The 26,453-nt window shown below is 39.9% G+C and overlaps 1 protein-coding gene across 4 annotated transcripts in view; it reads left to right on the forward strand.

Annotated features, from left to right (window-relative positions):
• Positions 1-26,453, forward strand: part of ralyl (RALY RNA binding protein like) — a 123,590-nt gene that overhangs the window by 81,491 nt on the left and 15,646 nt on the right. For 3 of the 4 annotated variants that reach the window (XM_026180039.1, XM_026180040.1, XM_026180041.1), the window contains 3 exons: positions 19,902-19,977; positions 21,022-21,069; positions 22,743-22,921. In XM_026180039.1, coding sequence (XP_026035824.1) covers positions 19,902-19,977; positions 21,022-21,069; positions 22,743-22,921 — 303 coding nt within the window. Of the gene's footprint in view, positions 1-741; positions 1,170-19,901; positions 19,978-21,021; positions 21,070-22,742; positions 22,922-26,453 lie in introns of those variants that run through there. The other variant, XM_026180042.1, reaches the window with a different exon arrangement.

Raw genomic sequence — 26,453 nt, forward strand, 5'->3', positions numbered from 1 at the left:
AAGGCTAGTTTGACACAATATCTGAAATATTCCCATCTCCAAATCTTTCAGTAATACATAGATAGCTTGAAAGAAACAAAAAAAAAAAAACCCAAACAAACATTAGAAACAAAAGCTTAATATACTGGCAACAAATTATGTTCACATCTTCACAAAGAATTTATATATTAGTGTGGTATCTCTGTAGAACAGTTAATCTGAAAGCCCACCTGGAAACCTATCTTATTAAATCAGGTCTGCTACGTTCAGTCTTATCTTGGAAACTTTTGGAAAACTTACCAAAAATGTTAAAAATGTTCCCCCTAAGGAGGACACTTTCATTATTAAGGGATAATTAATAATGCTTTTAATTTTACATGCCTTTTGCCACAATATTTAAACTGGGTACCCAATATTGTGTACTGTGGGATCTCCTAAACCAGCTCTGCTCCAATGAGCAATGGACATAGTCTTGTTTGGGGGGGGGGTTACCACCCACTGAGATTGTTATCAGTTTTAGTGGGATGCCTTGTCTTGCTGGTGAGGTTGCTGCTGTTGTCTTGGTGATCTGGCACGTCCCAGAATATCGTTCACACGAAATCAGCAGAACATTGCATTTTAAGGAGATACGCAGTGTTTTTCCCATTTGTTAGTGTTTTAATGTTATCTTATTGGCTGAACAGAGCAACGAAAAATACAGCTTGTATTACGTATATGTATGTATTATGCCAAATTTGAATTTTAAATGACTAAACAATAAACGATTTTATTTTTGTGACTCAAAAATCTAGTCAAAATACCGAAGACTCGGCACAACTGGAAGATTTACTTGCGTATTTAGTGAATCTAAAGGTTGCATTTCATTCTATAGCCATATAAACTAAAGGAGTTTATCATAATCTGTCTTCCCGGCTGTTTTCTCCTAATTTACTTTGTTTGACCGGCTCTGATGTCTGTATGGGGGAGAGTGCACTGTAGCCCGCTCCCCCCCCTCCCGTCTCTAAGCATGGTATGGTCCTCGCTCTAGAAGTGCCTCCAATTCTCCGTCTGAAGGGCTAATTTATTTCCAGTCAGAAAGTATCGCAGCACGCTGAAGTCTTACGCCCTCTGCCTCTCAAGTATCTGAAAGAGCGCAAAGCTGGACCGGTACATAATGACCATGTACAAGGGGAAGCGTCGCAATCATCGATGTAAGTTTACACAGATCGTTCGGGCTTCGTGATACACCGAGGACATTTTCTTTATGATGATGTCGCTCTGTGCTTGGCATAAAAATACAAGTTGCAAATACTAAGCCGTGACTCGCGCATGCCAAGATGCAACCCGATCGCTTTAAAGCGAGCGCAGGGCCTTTTTTTAAGTAGTTGAAATATGCGTGAAATGTAATCGTACATAGAAAATTTCAGATTTGTCAGCGAGCAATTATCGGCTCTGTAATATTGCATTCTGTTGTTGATCCTGTGATGATGAAGTGTTAAATCAAGTCACCTGCTGAGCCCTGGCTGCTTCTTTCAAAACCATCTTTGCACCTGCTCTGCTGCTCTGTCTGTTGAAATACAGCCTATTAATTCTGCTGAAGTTTGCTCACACTGCCAAGAAATGTGTTATCAAGGATATGAGCTTCGGCGGTTCATTTCCCATACAGTTATAATTATATACCAGTGAGTTATTGCAGTTGCAACAAACACCATTTGTGTTCCAGAGTGCACAAATTCATGTGAATTTTGTCTTGCTGGTGTTTTGCATATTAACACGCAGATTTCTGTTGTGCGCACGCAGTATGATCTCCGTTCATTTCTGCATCCGTGAGGTGAGAAAAGAAAATATTTGAGCTCATTCACAGTATGATGTCTAAACTCACTGAGTAATTTTGCTTCGGAATCAAGCTCTACTTATGGGCAAACAATTTACAAATGGAAAACTGTCTGGGTAATTAGGGGTTTGTCTTCTCTTCTCTTAGTCTTTTTTTATTTCAAGCAACAATGTCATTCATTATCCAGTGTGAGTTTTTTAATTACCTCAATTTGCTGCTTTTCTGTATCTCATGTGACAGTAGAGTGAATATCCGTGGGTCTCTGTGGGTCAGGGGAAAAGAAACATCCTGATTAGAGGATTAGACTGAATGGTTATCTGAGGAAATAATCAGCAGATTAAATAATAATTAGCGGCTGTTATTATGCTGTAACAGAATAATAGAGTTGGTATTATACATCCTGAAGCGAGGCTCTCCGAGCTGTGTGCGCACTCATACTCTGCCACAGAGCAACACTGCCTCAGTCAAGAAACTGGAAAGATGACTTAACAAGTAATTAAGTACAACGTGGCAAACCAGTGGTTCACTAATTACCAGTTGGCACTTCTTGACACAAGTGCACACAGTCAGTTATACCGTGATCCCCCCTCCCCCTTCCTTGTCTCCTAGACATCTGTGGAGTGCGATAAAGGTTTTAAAGTGCTGCTTTGTGGCTGGTGTGCACTGTATAGAAAGACCACGTTATGCTCTTTTTTTTTCCCTCTTCAACAGAGAAAATGGAAATGTATATTGTGCAGTGGCTGGAAATAGATCTCGCTGTATAACTTTCTAGATTTGCAGCTTGCATGTAGACAGTGTGGGAGGGAAGCCAAATTTGGACACAGAGCACAAAGGCGTAAGTGTCAAGAGACAGAACACACAAAGAAACCCAGGTGCACAAAGAGCAGGAGACAGTTAAGAAAAAAAAGACAGCGAGTCTATACGTGGGCTCATATTGTTAAAGAGCTTGTTTAAGGGCTCCGGACTGTATCTGCCAGCTATTAGGCCAGGGAGTCCGTGAGAGACTGCCAGCGGCTGTGGACTTACAGGATGGATTTTTTTTTGTGCTGCTATATTTGAGTTTAGTCTTTGGAAAAGTCAGACAGAAGAAAAAGATGTTCTTATATGAGAAAAATGAGTTTTCTCAGGGAAAGGTAGTCCAGTATCCTTCCTTTTTTTGTTCAGTACCTGCAGCCTTATCAGACCTTTCTGCAGAAATGGGAACTCCAAAAACTGCAAATTCACACGCTCAGTGTGCTGAGCCGTGATCACTTGCAAGCACTAGTGGCTGAGAGAGATGATCAAAAAAATATACTGGAGGGCTGCTTTAACTTATTGATGCAGATGTGACTGTAAAAAGGATGTTGTGCATTTTTGTTATGATTTTTTTCTTCTAAAAAGCAACATATACCACAGATTCAGCAACAATGCAAGAGCGACTGGCACATAGCTGTGAAGTCGTGCAGATTTTGGAATGTGTTAGCTTGAAATTATAGCAGTTTATTATTTATTTATTGGCGTCAGCAGCTTTAATTTTGAAAATATAAAAGCTTTAAAAACAGGGATTTGTGTATTGATCATTTTATTAAAAAGACATCGTTCCTTTCTTTATCAAAAAGGGATCTCTGTGTCTGCGGTGTTGCCTATTGTCATTAATTTGATTAGGAATAGAAAGCATCTCAGGCTCTTTTTTGTGAGTGTGGGCAACAGCAGGGGTATTTGAGTTGGAGTCCATAAATATTTAAGGTCTTGCAGTCCAGGAATCTTTGGAGATCAAATGGGGTTTGAGCCCTCTAAACCTCGGGGATTTGTTTTCCGTGCGCTTGTATGTATTAAACATTTATTTTGGTACTATACGCTTCATAAAGGTAGTGGGAAACTTTGATATGTGATACATGGAAATGAATATTGATAAATACAAAAGCAAACTTCTTCTAGACTTTCCTCTCCTCCTTTTTTTTTATGTCTGGACTTGAGATGTTCTTGTGTTTGTTGCGATTTTTGAACATGACTCAAGGCTGAAGCGTACGACCAAGAAATGTGTTTTCATGTGCTCCAGATGTTACTCTGTTCCTTTATGCGTGTGCCGTGCTGCTGATGCTGAGGAGGAGGAGGGGGGACGAGTGAGGCAGGCTGTTACATCTTCTGTCAGATGTCCTCCATGTATCTCAAACCATGTGTCAAGGATAGCAGTTTTTTTTTCTACTTGTGCGTGTCAAGAGTTTGTGTGTGAGAGGGTCTTTTTTTTCCTGCCTTCCAGACTAGACTTCTTTTCAGTTTATCTCCATTTTACCCAGAATTTCAGCTTGCGTGTCCATGGGAAGGAATACAAATCATGCACAACACAATCCTTGGTGGGGCTGTTAAGCATCCACTGCTCTGCTTCTCTTGAATAAATCACAAGCAATTACAGAATATAATCCGTTCCAGATACTTTATTTGCTGCCTTGGATGCAAGTTTAAAAATTCACCAGCTGTGCCTCCACACCTTTCTTTATATATAGAAATCGCATCACACGGCGCTGTGCTGGAGATGTGATTTTATCTGTCAGAAAGGACCTAATGAGTCTCCTCTGTGGCTGATGAAATAATGTGACAGAGATGTCAAAAGATGTCACCCCCTCCCCCCCCCACACACACACACACACACACACACATACCCCAACCCCCCACCCCCGAGCCCTCATCTCTCTCACCAGCAGCACCACGCCTGTTTAGTGGAGGAAAGGCTGTTCGGACTGTTGCCAGGAAAAGCACCAATCAGTGTCACACAAAGACAAGCACGAGACATGTGCAAGAGTGCTGATGTACAGAGAAAACACCAACATTCACAAGAAAATCCTACTAATTATTGTCTATTCCTAATAGGCTCTGGAGGGGGGGGGGGGGGGGGTGCTGCCAAATGCCTCTATTTTTCTTAGTGTGAAGAAAACGACTTAGAAAAACACACTTTGATGAATGGTGTTTAATGAAGGGGCACTGTTAGTTTTCATTACTTTGTGTTATAAAGCACTGCAAAAAAATTTAAGCCACCCCTCATTTCTTTATATTTTGCCTACGAGGGGACTGTTTGTAACTTTTTAAAGTGGTGTTTAACAGTAATTCTTCAGGCTTTCGGAAGGTCTTCCAGAGTTTAGTCCCATCCTTGCACATGACCTTTTTCAGATGAATGTTTTTTCTTTATTTGTTAAGCCACTTAACACTGACCTTTTAAGGATTCCGGCATAAGAAAAAGACTCTTGGCTCAAGGGGTGAACCAGTGTCGTGTCCACAAGTAACACCAAATTAGCAAAGATGCAGTTTTAAAGTGTAACTTTAGGCCTGTTGCAGAAAACACGTGATTTGGTCTCACTTCTTTACTTGAAACTGCAAAAAATGGCAAAGATAAAAGTTTGAAAGGCATAAAATATTATTATTGCACCAACATTTAATTCCTGAGAGTTATTAGTAGAAAACCTGGCATCGTGTGAAGTGTGTCCTTCAAAAACACTTGAGGAAACAAGTAAAGGATGAAGGAAGAAGTGGCAGATGAACAACATCTAAAAGTCATGTTCTTAAGAAATAGGGGAAAAAATCCAGCAAAGACCTGACACAGGACCTCTGACCTCCATCTGATCCTTCAGTTGATCCATTTACTGTTCACTGACGCCTCATCAGAAATGCTGGCTGTCAAGAAGCCACTCTTAACAAAAGGAAACAGGGAGAAAAGGGTGAGGTGCGCCAAAGTGCATACGAAAATCAGTGGCAACAGGTCTTAGAGAGCGATGAATCTCAATTTGCAATATTTGGTTTAAATCACCAAATCTGTATGTATGAAGAAGGACGTACGGTGAGTGTCTACAGCTACCTGTAAACCATGGTGGAGACTTCGTCATGGTTTGGAGCTACATTTCACAAAGTGATGTTGAGAATCCTGTCAAGATTAATGGAATTATGAACGCAAAAAAGGACCTTCAGATTTTTGATCCACCGTGCAATACAATCTGGAAAACATCTCATGGAGAACAGCTTCATTCTTCTGAATGTTTTTTTTCTATATCTCATTTTCCTGTAAAATTGTAACAAATGAGGGATGGCTAAAGACTTTTGCACAGTGCTGTACATATACTGTTACAATAGAAAGTGTGTACATTATTGTACTTTATTGAGCCCCGTGGGGAAATTGCTCTCTGCATTTAATAGTGGATGTTTATTCAAAACATGGGCAAAGTTTCAATCAATGAGATCAGTAAATGTGCCGGTAACTCTGAATGAAAATAGCCTCTTAAACGTCTTTGCAAGGGCAACCAATCACAATAACTAGCAATTAGCTGAAAGGCTGCACCAAGGTCCAGCATAACAAAAGATTTTGAATCATGCAAAGCTACAGTAGTAGATGTCAGTGAATAATGTGCAGCTAGAAATGAGTGTCTCCCTGTTCAGGTCTATCGCATGCTACCTGCACAACGCATGTGCAAGTGCCTTTTTACCTTAAAGGTTTATAGTGGTCTTTACATTCTTTTGCCTCTCATCCACCCACTCGTGCTAGCACAAGAGCTGTTCAGCTGATGTATTGTAGTGAAACCCAGCAAGCAGAAGAAGAAGAATAAAAGAGCCAGAAAAAAATGATGGAGGAGAAAGTGTGCACAGTAGGTCCCATTTAATACTGGATCAAAAGTACAGTGACAGCTATGACTCCAGCCTGTATGTACCAGTGTGACGAATGGCAAAATTAATGTCTGTCAAGTGTCATTGCAAATGCTCTGAAGTAATTAGAGGACTCTCTCTCTGTCATCCATCGGCAGGGAGCGCTTGTAGTACCTATGCAGGGATGAGCAACATGGGTTTTGAAAATTACATCATATTTTCACGCCTGTAGGCCAGCAATGAGCCTGTCAAATTTCCCCAAATCAGTAATTCACTTTATTTCTTGGTTAAAAATGAAATATGAATGTCGTACTGGGAATTTGAAAGCAGCACCTCAAAGATTTCTGTTCTAGATTTAACACTAAAGAGCTAAAAGTCCCTATTTTTAGTCGCAGGGAAAGTCAGTGGCGATGTCCCGATTATTAACAGCTGTCGTGAATGTTGCTCAAAAGAAATACTTGTTCTGCTGTGAATATCAGCTTGGTGTTTGTTTTCATGCCTCGCTTTTCATCTCTAAGCTCCCTCGCTGTGCCATGTTCATGTATCCAGTAGCCTGGATCGTCCGCTTTTTGAAGTGTATCATTGTTGACTTGCATGAGACAGCTCACTAGGTTTACAGGTCACACAGAGGGATGTGATCTCAAACCAATGCCATGCCTTTATCTGTTCTGCGGGTGCCTCAAGGGGCTGGGGATTATGAGCTGATCTCCTCGGACTTTGGTCCATGCAGCAGCAGACACGGGCAGCGAGGCGGTGAAGCAGGCTGGAAGTCACACATGAGTTTACAGGAGAACAGACGCCTGCATTTGTAATGGGATGTCCACAAAAATCCTCTAACCAGTCATGATCAAATGAGCGTTTTGTGAATGGCAGCATGTATTATAAAAGGTAGAGGATGGAATGATTCCTGTTTGGATCTGTACTCACAAAATTCAAAGAAATGTAATCTGACCTAGGGCTGTTCGATATAACGATATACATCGGATGACGATATAAAAACGTCTATCGTTTCATTTTACGCTATCGTTTGTTTCGTGGTGTCGCAAAGTAAACTGTTTACGGCAATATTTTTTCATCGTTTTGATGGTCACTGTAGTGGCTATATTAATTTCTTAAAGTTCTCTCTTTCTCTTATATTTAATATAACCACACTACGGACGGACAAGCGCCTGTTTTTATGCGTTTTGGTTAGCAACAATGACGGTAACACCATCACATGTTCCACATAAACCTTTCACAATAAAGCTCAAGATCCTGTTGAGCCTTTTCAAAATAAACTGAATGAGAAGTAAAAAAAAGTTTAAAAAAAAAAACGTAAAAAAGAGCCGCCAGGTGCTAAAAAATAAACCTTAGACTCAAACGTTAGAACGGGCTTTTCCCCGCAGCACGCCGTGTAATAAATACTCACAAAGAAAACGGCGGCCGTTAAAACCTATGTCTAAAAATGTATAGTTTCATGCATCTGTTAAAACACTCAACTTCAGGTACATGAGGCGCAGCTTGAAACACTTCCCGCAAATCGAGCTGCCCGAGATTCACAGAATTTACAGAAAATGTTACATTTTTGTGATTTATATCGTTATCGGGACGACAAAATTCTTATATCGGGATATGAGATTTTGGTCATATCGCACAGCCCTAATCTGACCCTATTAGCAACAAAATAAGGGAGGGATTTTATGACTTGCTGGGTCATAAAATGAAGTAGAAACCTGGACAAAATTTTCACATTTTTTCTAATGAATTTCTAACAGTTTAATAATTTCTTACTTAAGTGTGGCTAAACAGAGGCATCACTAGAAATTTAATAACCAGCACTGATAGCAATAGAATCTCGATACCTAATGTGATGCTACAATTAAAAATAAAGAGAGAAAAAAATTAGGATGTGAACTGAAATGTTTTAGCCCACTAATGCTACTACTAGATATAACATTATTAAATTAGGTGAAGAAGCCATTCTTAAGGAAGTGAAACAGGGAGAAAAGGCTGAGGTATAGTTATTTTATTTTAATTTGTTAGTCATTTTTATTTTTTACATTACATTATTACATTAAGTTACATTACGTTAGCTTAAGCATTTATAGAGTTATTCACTGCAAACATTTTAGCCCGTGGTGCAGATTTGATTTGACAATAGCAGTAGTCTTCCATACCCAATTCTTTCTGCCGTTCTTATTGACGAGTCAGGGCGCAGCTATCGCGGCAGTGACACTATTCGCCATCTTCCATGTATAGTTTTTTCTTGAGCTTGTAGGCATTCTTCTTAAGCATGTAAGGATAGATGAGCACGTGCATAGGCATGCGCTGCCCCCATCAATCAATTCTGGACGAATTGCAGCCTCGGTGCATGCACTGTCAGAGGTACTGATGGCACTAAAGAAAATATTTAGTAAGTAACATTTTCTGAATTTTAGATTCAAAAGCAAAATTAAGCTCTGATTACCTCTCTGGGGCTAAATATGTACAATGAAGCCATTTATCAGGCAAGCAATCCACTTTAAACTTTAATGCAGTATGAATTTTAGCTTCTTTAGAGAATAAAATTTGTCTACTGGGAGAAAGACGGATTTCATCACTTTGCCCCTGTGATGAAGCTAGTGTCACATTAAAAGTTGTGAAGGAGCAATGGAAACTCAATTTCGCACTTTCCAATTCTTGCCATACATTTAAAAATTGCAAATTGAGATCCAGTCAGCAAGTTTTAACGCATGCTTGAAGGGGGGCAACTAATGAAACTTAAATCCTCTTTTGGTATGTGTGAATTACTATATTTAAATTACACGTGATAATTTATAAGAGTACAGTTTGCCAAATGCCAAATTCAAACAGAAAAATGTAGAGTCACATCACCTCACCTTGAACCTGGCTTCATGGTTCTCCTGAAGAGCCCTGCTCAGTGTTTGATCTTCAAAGGTTCCTAGAACAGCACCTTTGATATGCAGATTGTCCCTCAGTCTCCTCTCTACTCTTTTTTCCATGTAATTAGACAACACTACTGCCTGCTGTGTCTTTCTTTCTCCTGAGAGGTGTCTGTAAACATGTTTTTTTTTAATTTTTTTTATTTGCAGTTCTTAAAAGCTTCCCTGCCTAGAAAAAAAAGTAAAGGGTTATTTCCGTTTGAGGGGACGGCAGCATCTTGTGACCTTGATTGATGGATCCACGGGCAGCACAGAAAAATAAGAATGCGGCTAATATGTGAGAACTACAGTAAGATAAAGATATATGAGGTCTGTGTCTGAAAGGAGCTGCTAGACCTTTGTGAAAATCAAAGACTGTCAGGGCACATTGTTCATCCACTGCAGTGACAAATTTGACTGTAATTCACTCTGAAATTTTCTGGAAATCTTGTACCTGTAATGTGGCCTGTGTCAGTTCTTTCGTCTTTGCTCGTCTGAAAAACGTCCTTGGAGTATTTGTAGATTTATTATGCCTGCAACTGACAGGACCTCACCTACTGGTTACGGAGACACAGATTTGGTACTCAGTACAGCACTTTTATATCTCAGCCCTCCTGCCTTCCTTTCCTTTGAGTTAGACTCACTGAATAGTGAAGTTGGACCAAAGACAGCTAGATGTAATCTGCTGCAAACATGAATTTCCTACATCCCCACCTATTCCTTTTGCTCGTCCATCACCTGCTAAATTCAGCTCCCTCATTTTTGCCATTGTCTTTGTTTCTGTCTCTCCTGCCGAGACACAATTTGCATGATTAGTTACTTTGTTCAATTAATTGAGTCATTGGGGAGATAGGCGCCAGAGTTTCTTAATCCGTGAGAAGATGATCGGCAGCTCCTTCCGTGTCCTGCTCTCTCTTTTTTTTTTCTTTCTCGCCTCTGCCTTTAATTTTTATCTCATCAAATAGACAGTTGCCGTTGCAAGAAGAGGAAAGTGAAATAAAATAACTCACGAATGAGGGGGAAAAAAGGCCAGATGTGATGTAGAACCATCAGCCCTGGCATGCGGGGAATTTTATCATCAGTTTTTTTTGGGAAAGTCCACATTTCTCATTTCTTGTAGGTCCTTGCTGCTATGCGCGCATTGTATTCAGCCTGTGTTACACATCTGCGCTGTAACTCAAAGGGGACAGCAAAGGTTTTTTTTGGTAATGAGAAGGAAAAAAGGCTTTTTTGTCCCTCAATGGCAGCAGGATGCTGGGTCAGAGAGAGCTCTACAATTTTAGCAAAACTGATTTGATCCTTGCAACAGAGCATAGTGACAAAGCACAATGATTTATATTTCGTGGCTTCTGCATAATCCTACAGATTTATGTTGTGGGCTTCGGTTTCTGTTTACTTCAACTTGGAGAAGTCACATTACTTCCATTAGTTTGCCATAGTCTTCATCTCTAAATGCTACACTGCCCAGAACACAGGGTAATCTCTTATTCACTATAATTTAATGCAAGTATTAGTTGTGCTGTTGTCACCAAATTGGCATCAGACATGAAGACTTTGAGCAAATTGCAGCCAGTTTTTACACCCATTAAATGTAGTTCTAAGACAATATTTGCAGAACTTGAACATTGTGTTTTTTAAAAAATCTTCAAAGACTGAACATTTGCATCAGACTCATATCTACTTTTTGGTGCTAATTGGGAAGTGATAGCATGCAGTGTGACTGAGATGGTAACTGAGCATGTAATCATTGTCATTGTGAGCCTGGCATTACCATTTAGCTCGAACATTAATCCCAAAATGCAACAGCACTGCTGTAATCTCTTAGTTTTCTTTCTTTGCTTTTGTTTGCAAAGCTCTTTTTTGGGCATTTTTAATAGAATGCTACTTTCATTTCCTCTGTTCTTCACTCTTCACACTTTGCTTGTACCAGCCATTGCTCAGGTAGAATTTAATGACAAATGAAGCCTTGGAGCATCGTTAATGCAGAAAGCCGACTTAATTTTGAATGCCTGATTTACAGCTGTAGTGACAGTATCTGAAGGTTCTTATGGGTAATGGCGCCAGTTGTTAGGACAAAAATACGGGCTCTTTATCAAGATGCTCTCTTGAAATTATATCTTGTCAAAAAAACAAAATAAGCAGCAGCTTTACTTGAACAGCTACTAAATAGGATGTTTGCGAATCTCTGAATCTCTGCCTGTTTATTTTCAGTCTTTGTATGGAAGAGTACACATGTAATGACTGCTTCATCAATTGTTGTTTTCTCAATTATAGCTTCTGTGCCGCACCACAGCAGGCGTCCAAACAGGTCATTTGCAGCTACGGAAACCGACAAAATCAGCTGTGTTTTGGTTGTTGGGTTTTCTCTTAGTGCTGAAAGGACATTTTGCCCAAGCACAAGGTAGTTTGACATGCAAATTACCACTTTGTTGCTGTGTTTGTGTGTGCGCGCTTTAAAAGGCATGACTCACTTCAAGTGTATTTTGGTCAAAGGAGCTTGTGCCATATTTCTGCTCTCATTAAGGCTGTAAGCTTAATGGGTAGCTGGAATGCAGGTTTATCTTAATTAGCACTGATCACACTGATGGATGTGACTAATCATATATGTAGACAATAGTAGTTACCCCCCATGTTTTAAAGAAAAACCTGTACCAAATGAGCTGTTGAAGGCTGGAGGGCTGAATCGTCACCATACCGATAGCACACAGAGACGGCTGATGGGAGCAGTACATCGCAAAAGGCAGTTTTCAGGAATCTGCCAATCTTCCAGCACTCTTCCCACAGTAATACAGAAAGGTTCTTTGGCTCACTAAGACAGACTCTTGTCTCTGCCTCTCCAAGACCTTGTGTTGACCCCTGCTACCCATGCCTGTTAGCTCTCCTCTTCCTGAAGCCTGAGGCTATTAGCTGGTTTTCTCCTCCCTAAGATCGAGAAAGGAGAAAAAACGGTACACTGTCTCATTTTTTACGACGCAACAGAAAGCTAGAGAGGCAGAGAGATTAAAGTCTGATTTGCTGGCTTCAACAGGACGAGCAGATTTTCGTCTGTTCCAGTAGTACATTCATATTCTTCTCCTTATGTTTTTTGGGTCTTGTCAGTTTTCGCAGGAGTGCTTTCTCATTCCCAGTCATTCCTGTACAATATGCTGCCATATGGCTTAGTTTATAGCTGTGATTTATTCAGCGTCTTGACTTCCATTGCTCTGCGCTTATTCATCCCTTGCTAATGAAAGAAGGGGAAGAAATAAGACTTGTGAAGCTTTCGTTGGCGGCACAGGTGTCAAATAGAAAGGGCCCCACAGGTGATGCTCAGCACTGAAATGTCTCATAATGAGCTTCCTCGCAGTGCGCAGAGACACAGGAAGAAATATGGGCTGTGAGAGAAAGTGACGGATGGCGAGGTGGGTTAGATATCATCTTGTGCGAGTTCGTGTGGAAGGAAAGGGAAGGTGATAGAGGGAGGGAAAGCGAGGGGGATGGGAACAGACGAACAGACACATTGAGTGATAGGGTGAGACCGAGGGCGGAACAGGAGGCATGAGCAAGAGTAGTCTGAGGGAGACAGAGATGTAAGGCAGCAAATGAGACCAATAAAACACATGGGCATGTTCCTTCAGGGAGTCACGGATCCTTGTTTTCTTGACAGAGGAACACAAGTCTGTCTTTGGCGATTACTTATGCTTCGTGCCTCTGTCTTTCCATTGCAGTTTACATCCAGAGCCCTGTTTTCCCCCCAATTCCTAGTCAGTAAAATTGTAGCATTAAATTGTTATTCATACCTGGGTTATGCTTGTTTTAGTATCTACAGACAGACAGGCACACGCCGTCTCTTAGAGATAGAGAATTGGAGGCTAGCTTAAATATATCTACAATTAATTTCAGCACTGAAAGACTGAAATTGCATTATGTGTACATTTGCACAGCTGCAAGGTCAGACCCTTTTTTTTAAATTGTTGCCCAGGCTGAGCAGACCTTCTTTATAAGTCTTTCAGCATCACGGAGAGCTCCACCTCCAACCATGGATGACCAAGCTGCAGACTGAGCAAGTGAGCAACCCGAAACTAAGGAAAAGAGAAGAACAGAAAAAAAGCACTGAGCATCTCATTCATACTAAAATGACTTTTTAGTCCTACACAAACTCAAAGTGTTCTGCTAAAAGTGGATGATCTTGGCTCATGGATTGCAATCAGTTCCCTTCAAGTCCACTTCCCACATACAGAAGTGACGATGCAAACATGAAAATATGTCATTTTGCCTGCTTATAGGATCCCAACCGAAGCTTGAAACAGTGCTACAGCATTCTTACAAGATGCCAAAACAAATTCTGTCCTTAAAGCAAGACCACATTATTATATTTGAATAATCAAGATCTTTAATAAATTAGTGCAACTGGGCAACTGTGGCTAACAAGCAAGTTGTCAAACAAACGGAACGTCAAAGGTTTGTCATGTCTCAGATTTCCAGATCACTACAGAAATGTGCACACTAAGCTTAATTTTTCAATAAAAATGTCTGGCATTTTTTCCATGTCTTCCTCCCCTCACCCTAACTGGTCACAGTGTCTGCCCCTCCCTGAGCCTGGTTCTGCTGGAGGTTTCTTCCTGTTAAAAGGGAGCTTTTCCTTCCTACTGTTATCAAAGTGCTTGCTCATAGAAGTTCATAATATTGTTGGGATTTTCTCTGTCCTTCAGTGCACAGATTTGTTATACAATTTATAATTCAGCCTCTAAATTATTGCATTATTTATCAGTTTACACATAAAGAATTTCTCTTTACTTACCTAGTACTGATACTGCAAATAAAAACCCCAAAGTGGAAACTCATTGCAATAAACCCAAATACCATTGTTATCACAGACATCCATGTGAGAAAACCTGTGATCACTGAAATGCATTTGAGTGCACCAGTAATTTTTTTTATTTGCCCCACTGCATAACCGCAGTTATAAAATGAGCTGTGAATTGTCCACGAATGAAGGAATTGGCAGAGAAATTGAAGAATTGTTTTAATTCGTAAAGATTAAATTACAAAAAACACATGATGATTAAACAAAATAACTAAAAGTCAATTAAAACACAGCTGCAGCAGTACAAGGGCCTACAAATAACCTTTGAACTACTAATCAGGCGTCATCCTAGAATCTAGATGTGAAACACAGACAGGCAAGAGGAAACTTGGCACAAGGGTTATCAGTGAGAATCAGAGTTACTGTGACAGTTTGAAAAGCAGAAAGGACATTGCATAACATCAACCATACTGGACAGCATCCAAGAAAAAAAATCCCTGGCTTGTTCTTTGGCACAAAACTATAAGATTAAACTTCAATTAAAGATTAAAGCCTGATAAATATTCAGAATCTCTGCTTTAGTCAGATCGGACTAAGATGAATTTCTGAGTCTCAGATGAGGTAGAACATGTTTGACGTAAATCTGGCCAAGGACTACTGCAGTGAATTCATAACCCTGATAGGCACAGAGGTGGGAGTGTGACCATACGGAGAACCATAAGGACAGAAGGTGCTTCTGAGATGGCATTTCCACATTGCACCATGAATGCCTGTGGATGTACCAAAGGTCTGGCTAACAAAATGACTTGGCAGAAGACGAATGCTCTAGCATAATAACCATCCAAAAACACAATGCCAAAACTACACCAGAGTTCACAATGAAGAAAAAAAGTGCGAAAAAAAGGGGAAAAAAAGAAATATGACCTACCAAGAATGTTGCTTTACTTGAACCCAATGAAACACATTTAAGGTATTTATAGTTGAAAAATACAACCTTCCAGCAAAAAGGAGCTGAAATTGTCTGAAATGTACAAGGTTGAGTTTATTGTCAAAAAACAAATGTGAACATTTCAAGTATTTGAAAAAATGAAACATATAAATGCTGGCAGAAGAAGGTGTATGGATCTTTGTTGAACTGCAGTGTTTAACACTGATATAATAATTCTGAGCCATTAACTGTTAACTCTACATATGAACAAATGCTTCAGTATTATTCAGTAAGTCAATAACATATCCCTAAGATGAAGAACAGATGGGATGTATGAAGATTTAGTTGGTTGCTATTTTCTTGAAAGAAGGTCCTGAACTTGATGAGATCCTAAAGAACATGGTTCTCTCACCGATACAGGTAGGTTTAATACTGGGAGAGTCATTGTCAGAATAACCGATTGTTGTGTTAATGAAACACCTGAATAGATGTACAAGTGTTTATATCTATTCCCAAACACGTCTTCAAATGCCATGTTTTGGTTCCACAAACAGTTCATATTAAAAAGATGTTAAATTCACTAAAAAATGTATTACATTCCAAAAGGTTGATTATAACAATGGTATTTATCCATGAAAAGAGCCTTAAAATGTTGAATCAAAGAGTGTGCAGTTTTTGTGTTAGTTAACAGTTGAGGTTTGAAAATGTGGTTTTGATTGCTCCACTGGACTCTGCTTGAACCACACATGTACTGACAGCTTCAGTCGAAATAGGCTAAGGCTCTTTTAGCCTCCAGCAGTGGCGATACCTGTCAGGGACTGAACAGCATGGATTTGACTGTACTGCATATAAACCATGCTGAATCAAAAATAATGGCTCACAAAAACAGAGCTGTCAGAGATTTTTTTTTTTATCACTTCAGGTTTTAGATGCCAATTATATTTAGTTGGGCTGTTGTGGGCTAATTAAAGGTTTGGACCTGATCTCTTTGTAAGTCAACCTTTCAGGTTGATGAGCAAAAGTGTAATTATCTCCAAAGGTTACCATCATGGTCAATCCTTGCATACTCTGTCAAGTATGCACACTCACACACACACACACTCACACTCATTTGGTCATGCAGCTTTCTGTAAAAAGTCTGTGTTTTAGCATGTCTAAGTAGGCAGCATACAAACAGACCAGGCTTTAATCCTATTTCTCATGAGAGCAGCCTCTGGGAGAAGGAGGCAAGAGTTTGCCAGCAGCTTATTTTCACCCCAGTGCAATTCCACTCCTGGGGATTGGGGTGCTTCCACTTGTTTGGTGTTGGGACGAAGGGGGGCAGAGCAGATGCATAAATTATTTAGGCAAATGTGTGTTGCTGGAGGGGACAAAGTGATAGTGAGAACACGGCCGCATGCAAAAAACAACAATTTGTCAGAAAGTGCCTTTAAAGTGATCTATGTACCTACAAGGCACTTAGCCAAGGCTCTTCACAATGGGGTGTGGGTTTATCCTCTTAATCTTTTAACTTTATGCATCAAGCAAAACATTTAATTATATGCAACATTCTCTGACTTGAATAAATTAGTTTAACATTTAAACCTATTTTCTACACATTCCAGCACATAAAATAAAATATTTTTTGTGTTTTCACTCACTCTTTCAAACAGATGCAAGTAAAACATAGCAGAAAATAAATAAAGTCAAAGACTCAGCAGTCCTGTTGCTCTATTTTCACCTGTAAAGCAGGAGCAGGGTAGGCGGAGGGTTACCCTGGTGTAGGTGTGCTGCGGTCAGTTGAAGAATCTGCGCGAGTGTCTCTGTGAGTTTCCCATCACGTCGTAGCTACTCGGTGCTTGCTCGGAAGTTTAGGGGTTTTTTTCGCTGTAAAAAGAAGTTTTCTTCCCACGCACGATGGACGCTAATGTTTTTGTCACTTTTTATGGAATCAAACTCAAAGTAAGGTCAGTACTTCCACACTTTAAACGCTGCACACTCATACTCTCTCCCGCACTCGATATATTTTATCCTCTCAAGGGCGTTTGCTGATTGGTGCATTGTTCTCAGTCGTAAACTTGTTGTGTCCTGCCAGTTAGGAAATGGCCTTTCTAATGCGTTGCTACTGCTGAGCATGCTGATGCTCATGAACAGTTGTGTGATATCAAGGACAATATTAAAAAAAGCACTTGATGGGATTTTTTGTTCCGCCTTCGGTTAGACTATGGAAATTTTTTTCACTTTTCGCCTCAAGTGATCTATTTGCTTCACCCTCCTTTATGGTTTTTTATTCATTTTTAGAAGAATAATAACCTCAGAGTGGGATGAGATTCTGGAAAGCTACTTTTTATACTAGACCTCACATGAAAGTGTTACGTTAAGGTGTTGTAGCCTCCCTCACCTCAGAAATATCACCTCATATCTGCATCCATAAAGTTCCTGGACTGTTTTCCTCATTTTTCCGGTGTTTTACTTTGACCAACTGGCTCGTCTCCCAGAAGCCACTCAGACTTCACAAAATATGAGGACCTTGCAGCACCCTTGGCAATGCACAGATAGTGATATGGAAATGTCTGCATCACTGACTGGCTGGATCACAAAACCTCTACGCCTGATAGTAAAAAGAATTTTTTACGGAAAGCACGAACAGCCGGCTATAAATCAAAGCCCTCCTAACTTTCTGCTTTTGTTTTAGTTCTTCTTTTAATGTTTACTTATTTTTATTGTTTGTATGTTTTCAAGGATTTTCTTGTGCCTTGCAACGACAATTTTGTTTTGTAATCTTTCCAGTGCACGGCAGCAAGGTCTCCAGTCTTGCCTTTAGAAAATTGGCTCTCGCAGTGCACCTCGAATTTAGTGAGTCTACTCGACGGTACTGCAGCTTTTTTTAAATGTCGCATGAAAAGTTCAGTTTTGCAGCGGAAACAGCACAAAGCTTCCAAAGAGCTTAAATTGATTTTTTAAATCTCTGTATTATGAAGTACTTTTATGCTCCCTTGTGCTCAGCCATGGCTTTGAACTGTGTGCCACCATCACAAGCCGTTGCTCGATGTAAGGATGTTTGAAGAAAGGAAGTTATTTCACTTTCATGGGCACAGTTTTTGGCTTTTAAATTAGGTTACACCGCAGCGTAGGAAACACCGACACTGAATGAGTTTCTGTGATATCCCGTATACTGCATGATAATATTCAGAAGCGAATATTGATTTATTCATACAGAGAGTAAGATAACTTCCTTTTCAACAGTTATGAGCAGATAGCAAAACAGTATCTGACACAGTATAATTAAGTTGCCAGCAAGTATAAGCACAAAATTAAAGGTTTTCATAGAAGATAGTATCCCACCGAATACAGATACAGACATAATGGAGTAGTTGCTTTCTTAGGAGAGAAAGAAATCACACTTCTACCATTTGTGCTGTAATCTGGCCTTATGTCCTCTATGTTTTCATAGCTGGGCTTGCCACATAGAGACAGACTACAATTAAGTCTGGTCCACACCTGAGGGGAAGCAATACACAGCATTTCACTGACTTTGTGTTGTATGAAGGTGCCTGTTCATCTTTTCTGTCTGCAAGCAACAAACTGAAAAGTGCCTGAGATTTGCAGTGTAGTGGAATGCACTACCAAGAGGGTAAACAATCCAGAACTAAGTTTTTATGAACTGCTGAAACCACACAAACTTTTCTGGAGATTGGCGAATGGGGGGAAAATGTGGACTCCTGTCAGTCAGTATTCTTATTTGTGCTGCAAGCTATTGTCAAGTCAAATACACCAATGCAAGTTTTAAGCTATTATATTGTTGTAAGTTAGGCTAAAGCATCTTATCTGTATTATATTGTGATTTTGATAAACTCAGAAAGCTGTGAGCCACGCAGTTATTTTTTGCTGTTGCTTTAGCTATAGCACAAAGCACAAAGCTCACTTTAGCACATAGCTAACTAGACATGTAGTGCTAAAGTAATCCCCTGATAGAATAAAACCTAATGTTTGTAGGTATTTTTTGTGCAGCTGTATTTCAGTTCGCATTGTTTTCAAAGTATGACATGTTACAACAGACCAGAGTGAACACAATAGCAAAAATGAAATCATGAGATTCTTTTGAGGTTTACAGGACATGTGCTCGCTAACCATGTGGCGTTAACTTGTTTGCCATTTTGGACGCGTGACAATCATGTTGGCAATTTCGGCCTAGACACTGGTTCATTACACTATGTCAACCATTAATTAAATGTTTGTTCCCCCACCGGTTGGTGAGTAGTTGCTGGAGGTTAATGGCAGTTGCTGGGAAATCAGTTGCAAAAGCACCATTCATACAGGCCATAGAGAGAAGTCAGCCACCACCTAGCAACCATCAGTCACTAGGAGAAAAATGTGCATATTTGCTAACTAGTTGGCAAAAACATCCTTGGATTTGCTTTAACTTTCAAAGTTTTATTGCGAGTCGGTTAGTAGTGATTGAGTATTTGCAGTGTGTGCACAATGTCATGCAAGAAATGTGTATAGTTAAGTTCTGTACAATCGGTCGAGACCCCAAATAACAGAGCTTTAAAACATTTTTATTTGATGTTGTTAATTAATTTGTTTGGTCGTGTTTCATTTAAGCTCAGTGTGAGACTCTCTGCTGCTGTTTTGTTGTGTGTCCTCTGCTGCAGAGGAAGAGGACGAGGCAGCCCACACACAGCGTGTTCTGACCTAAAATTCCTGCAAAGAAAATTTGGACCACACATCGCCAGACAAAGAAACAGATGGATAGTTTTTTTTGTTTTTTTTTAAGAAAAATACTTAAAACTAAAATAAAAATACTTAAATTACACAGTTACAATAGGTGTTCTGTATGTTATTTTAATCCACAGTAAAAACACCCCTTTATGACTGATGACTGAAGACTTTCGCTTTGTCTTTTTACAGACATAAACATGGCCGGGGAGCCCAAGCCATACAGGCCCAAAGCAGGCTCCAAACGGCCGCTCTCAGCTGTCTACAGGTAAGATTTGCCCTTCTTCCAGCATGTTCCTCCTCTGGAAAAGTTTCTTATAATTAATATTAATCATCTTTCACATCCTGCTGCTCCAGCTGATGTAAATGTGCAGTAATATTAAAAATATGAGGATCCCTATTATGTTCGCTTTTTTCCCCCTCGTTCTAATTGAGTTTTAAAACGTCGACTGAAGTTTTTTCAGCACAAGTCTGTAAATCTCGAAGGAGAAACTGTTGTGTAAGCTTCATTAAGCATGACCCTGATTCTCTGCCCCGCACACATCTCCTGGTCACAAACAGATCAAAGCTGCGCTTGTTTACTGCAGACTAATGTGATAGAGGTTTAGGCATGTTTTTTCTGGGAAAGTGTCACTGGGACGCTTTCATTGGCAAAGCTTATACCTTACACTTTTGTGAATTGTTGGTTAGTTTGTTCTTTTTTTTACAGTATTATTACACTAATTTTATTAGTCTTTGCATTGTTTTATCATAGAACCTCATTTGCAATTTATATCTGCAGTAGAAATGAGTCGGGTGTAATATGGTAATTATGGAGCAGGATCCGGAGAAGCAAAAACCAACACTACACTGTTCTAAATCGAAATAGTAATGCATTAATCATTAATACATTAAAATTCCTGCGAGAATAGCAGCATTTCAAAACAACTCCTTTTCATCGCTGCTTCTCTTTATTTTATTGCTCTCCCTGAATTCTAAATCAGTTGTCATCCTGAGCGTGCCACATCGATTTTCAGCTCTAGGGTCTTAAAAACTTTTTTTCTTTTTGACTCTGACTGTATTGGCTCTCTCAAACTTTTTGTTGATCTTTTCTCGATCTGTGGTCTTTGCATGTCAGCGTAGCTTAGGCTTACTGCTTAACCTGTGATGGGCTGTAGGCGTCAACTAGAGCATGTCCGTTTGAGTCGGAACAGTTTGTGTTTTATCTGCTTATTTTTGACAGGCTTGAAATGGCTCCTCTTATCATAATCCATCGCATTCTCTCTTTCTCTGTCTTTCTCTGTGCCTTCCTCCCCTTCTGTCTTTCTAATAGTGGTTATGAATTTGATTACGAGTACTACAGGGATGATTTCTACAGCAGGTAGGTACCATTCTTTTTTCTTTTTTTTTTTACCAATATGTGATCAGATGTAACATTTCAGAACATTATACATCACATTATAATTTCTATAGACTCAGTTTAATTGTAACATCTGTCAAGCTTTGCATTCTCACATTAATGTGACATTAGAATGTCACATTAGCTGTGACATTCTCACTATTTTGATGTTGGTCTTTAGCTGTGCATGTTGGCTACACCACGAAAACTGCATTGCTCTGTTACATTGTAGAGGTATTTACAATTTCAGTTTGAAATGCATTCATTGGTCACCTTTAGGTACACCTGTTTAACTACTTATTAAAGCAACTTTCTGACCTGGGTTCAAGCTATGCTTTTCTTTCACCCTAAATACTGTATTATCAAATAAAGGCTAAAACTTCCAAAAATAAATCTTAAAAAAATTGTGTGGTTGTTGGTGCCAGATGGGCTGGTGCATGTAATCCCTGTAGAAATGCTGATCTCCTGGGATTTTCCCAAACAACCGACCCTCGGGTTTACGGAGAAGGGCCAGAAAAAGAGAAAATATCCAGTGAACAGAAATTCTCTGAAAATGCTTTGTTGTAAAAAGCAACAAAGCTTCAGGCTCACTGGAAGGCAACGTTAACTCAAATAAACCCTATTTACAACCAAGATATGCAGAAGAGCATCTCTGAATGTACAGCACATTGAACCTAGATGCAGGTGCACTACAGCAGCAGAAGACCACACTGGGTGCCACTCCTAAGATCAGGAAACTGAGGATATGGTTCTAACACACCCACAAAAACTGGGTTGTAGAAGATTGGAAAGTTGTTGCCTGGTCTGATGTCTTGATTTCTGCTGCAACATTTGAATAGTAGGGTTAGAATCTGGCATGAACAATGTTCAACCCATGAGTCCATCCTGCCTTTCTCGTCATACTTTAGGCCTGAGCATCACTTAAATGCCACAGCCTACTTGAGTATTGTTTATGACCATATAAATGTGTAGAATTCAAAGCTTTGCAGAGCTGTTTTTCTGTGATAATAATTACTATTCACATCTCTTCTGCGTCTTAGCAAATGGGTAGTAAAACAGACTTTGAGACACTTGTCCTGCCTATTAAATTCTATTCACGTTCCCAGACAGGTACACTGAAATAGTCGAGTTGTCGTGCAGACTGAACAGATCAACATGCTGATGAAGAAACACTTGTTTTGTCTCACATTTATCCACCAATGATCAGAGTGCTTATCTGCAGAGACAGTTTCTATTTTCTAAATGTCAAACTTCACATTGAGAGCTGTGACAATCTGGTGTCACCAGGAACAGTCAAAGCTGGCACTTTTATTTGACATTAAGCACCCTCTCAATTTCATCCTCTTATATATGTGAAGGGATTATTTCCATGCATGCAACACACCCTTTAGTGGAACAGAAATGGGGATCTCAGGAAAATTGAACTGGAACATCTGTCTTTTGTTTTACCTGTGCTGTTTGAGAGAAGGAAGTCGAGTGATCCATAGCAAATCTGCCTTCTGATTCAATACTGGAAATAGCGAGAGGGCTGTGGAAAGAAGCAGTGGTGAAATAAATCAAATAACCCTTTAGATGAACATTTGCTGACTGCTATAGGGCCTATGGAAAATGCGTAAGAAGTCAAGTGTAATATTATAGGTTTTTCTTCTCTTGAGGCTTTTTGACTACCACGGCAGAGTGGCCCCCCCACCCAGAGCTGTGATCCCGCTGAAACGCTCCAGGGTGCTCGCTCCCTCCTCCCGCCGTGGGAAGACCTCCTTCCCCATCAAAACATCCTCCTCTTCCTCGTCTTCATCCTCCAGACCTCCCACATCATCCTCCGCCGGAGTGAAATGTACGTAACAAAGGTGCTCTATTGCTCGTCTTGTGTTTACACTGGACCTGTCAGATTTTACTTTATTTTTTATTTTTTTATTTTTTTTTACAGAGCACAGCCTAATTACGCTAATGGTATTCTGTCCCTTCTGAATCTGACGGCTTAATGCACATCTCAAAACCATGGCTCAGAGAATAAAGAGCAGTGGCATAATTCAGCTGTGCTCCTTGCGAAGCGCCTCTATAAACAGCTATTTAATTTCACTCTAGCAGCTCAGAGCGAGCCACGCTGCAATGTAGAGCAAAACGCAAATATAATCCCAGCTTTCCAAGCAGTACCCATTCAGCAAACAGTGCTATTCCTGTCACCCAGCATCCATCTGGATCCTGTTTGGTGCTCTGATTAACTGGTGATGCACTATAACGTCCTAAATGTAATTAAAGTGCGATTGGGGCCATCTCTGTGGAGCTGTGGTCAGCTGTGTTTCTCTAAACGTTTGTCTCTATCCGCAGCCTGTGTAATTGGTTACAGTGTTTGTTTCATTGTTGCCTGTCTAGCCAGTGTTATCAGCGAGAGCAGCTTGGTAAGGCCTGTCAGGAGGACCCAGCTGCAGTTGGTATTACAGAGAAGAGCAAAAAAAGAGCATCTCCCATCCTCTTTTTGGACAGAGTCAATGAATTCTCTTCTCTGTCTAAGCAGTGGTGCTGTATGTTTGGGAGACTAATTTGCCCCTGCCAGGACCATGAAAAATCACTGTTTGTATTGATTGTGGCCCAGATAGATTGGACAGAAAAATAAGGTTAGGCTGTCCTGGCAAAATGGTGGGCTAGTGTGGGCAGCTTGAACCACTTGGGCTACTTTACTCGGGGTGGGTTGGGGTGGGAGACAGTCATCAGATGACTGGATTATGAGGATACATGTGTTTTAGGGAGGTCTTTTCACACTTTTGGGTTAACTAATTCCATAACAGAAACCGCAATCTCAAGTGAAAAGTTAAGCTTTAAAATATTTTGTATTTCCTACTTTAATAACTATTTAATTATTGGTATTTTTCTAGTATTTATTCAAAAAAATAATCCATTTAATTTTTTTGTTATTTTTCGTATTGAAAATGGCATTGATTATTTTTCTGGGTAGTGGTATTGAGTTTAAAATTATGTATAATAATAATCCTAGTTTGTGCAAATAAATCAAAATGAAATTTGTAAATCCTGATAATAAAAAACATGTAGCAGCCTGGTAGCTTTTAAAATAGTAACTGAAAAAAATAGTAAGCTTCAAATTTCAATCACGTATACCAAAGATCAAGAGAGTGGTGAATACCGTGATTTCGACTTTTCTACTTTTTGGATTTGAAGCTGGGGAAGCTCAAATCAAGCCCTTTATTTGTATACAGCCATGTTCACCACTGTCACAAGGTTTAGCAAAACAGTGTTGGACTGTTGGATGAGTGAAAATGACCACAAAAGGCACGGCGCTGCCCTGAAAACCTTGCGATTGCTTTTGTGATTGACAGATTTCCACTGTTGCCCGTAGTTTGCACAGAAGATGCCAACTTCTCTACAAACACTAGCTAATTACCCTGTTAGCAAAGTGAAATTTAAAATGGAAAGTGTTCAACTTCACAGTAAAAGTTGTGCCTTTCGTTTGCAACCAACACCTTTCAAACTACAGATAACCATGAGAATCTGCTAGTGACCAAAACAATCTTGCAATTTTACCTATTGACAGTCAGCAACCTTCAGAAACTACTCACCTGGTCTATAGACCTGTATGACTGAGGCATAAGAGGATAAGGCATGAGGTGAGAGGAATATTAAAGTGTCTGGATTTAAATTCTGTGTATATGCTCTTCAATTTTACAGTTAAAGGATGTAAAGAATCACTTATAGGTGTCTCACAGTAGGCTGTGTTGCTGGCAGAAGTACGACCCAAACTCGACGGGGTATACTAAAAGCTGGTTTTATTAAACTAAAACAAAGTACGAAATACAAGAATACCAAAACTAGGAAAATCAAACATTTGTTTCAGTGAGGGACACAACCACAAGAGACGACACAACAAAGAACAAAAGGATACTCCGACAATGTATACGCACCAGGTAATTAGAGAGATGGGAAACACCGGGGAACACAGATGAATGGAATCAGACTAACGAGACGAGGGGAAGCAAAACTTAACACAAGAGACAAGAGATGAAGGACTACCAAAATAAAACAGGAAGTAACAAACACTCAGACCAGGACTGAGACATGGGAACTTGACAGTGACAGGAGATAAACATGGAGACATTAAACACTGACTGAGGAGATAGAAAGGAAACACAAATGATGCTAACTAAAGGTTACACACCCTGATGAGGAATACAGACTGGAAACAAACAATCAGAATGAACGTAATCAGACAAGAAACATTGAACAATAAATCTAGATAACAAAACTCAGATGCACCACAGATTAAAAAAAAAACTCAATAGCAATGATACAAAAACCAAATGTTACAAAAATAACCTTGTTGTTAAGTGTTTGGAGTGTACTGATCAAAGCAGGCTAGTACAGCAACAATGTAATCAATACAAAAACTTCAGCAAATCCTGTTCACTACAAGTCACATTATCATTGCATTACATTGCGAGAGCACATTGCAGATTTTCTTAACATCCCATAGACACATGAACCAAATAATCTAACATTTTAAACTATATTCCTGCTGTTTCATTTTTTTATCACAATGCGTTTTGCACAAACAAATCCCCAAGAAACTGGAGCTGCTGTCACTGGAGGAAATCGTGTAATCACTATAATAAACCTTATGTTGTCATGTAGCGCGTGTTGTCTGCGTTAAGAAGATATTTATAATATTTAATAGGCACAGACATTTGAAGGATTAAGGCTTGATTGGCTGTGCTGGCGACAACTTGAATGAATGAAGCCTTTGGATTCTGTACTGTGTTCATCTTCCACTCTCAGCCCTCTCTTCTAAAGCAGGGCTCTAGAGTGCGACCAAATTTTTCAGTGGTGCGACTAAAAATAAATATTTGGTCGCACAGGTGCGACCAACTGTTCCGGTAACAAAAAAAAAATCTCTGTAACTCTCCGTGTGGTCAACAACAGACACACATTATGCCCCTATCGTGGACTAAACCAATCAGAGATAGTCAGGGGCGGGACCTCTCTGATTGGCCGTGGTCCAGTTGAAAGTGCAGGTGGAAGAGAGAGGTGATAAGCTTGAATAAAGCGATATCAATTCATTAACGGATTCCACACAAAGACCTAAACACGGAGCGGACCCAACACATCAGAATCAGCTTCGTCTTTCTCGGCTTTCTCACCCGACGGCCTGAACACGGACACGCTGTCGGAGCTTAGTGATTCTTCGGGTCCGTGCTGTGTTTACGTCTTTTTGCGCTGATTCTGAGCTGCAGGTTTTGCCTCTCTCCAACCAAAATTCACCGAGCCAGCAGCAAAAGAAGCAGCAAACTGCGCTTCACATTTGATCAATGTCGTCATGAATTCCCTCTGACTTTTGCTGTTTTGCTTCCACCACGATA

This window comes from Astatotilapia calliptera, chromosome 9 (assembly GCF_900246225.1).
Source record: "Astatotilapia calliptera chromosome 9, fAstCal1.2, whole genome shotgun sequence".
Lineage (NCBI taxonomy): Eukaryota > Metazoa > Chordata > Actinopteri > Cichliformes > Cichlidae > Astatotilapia > Astatotilapia calliptera.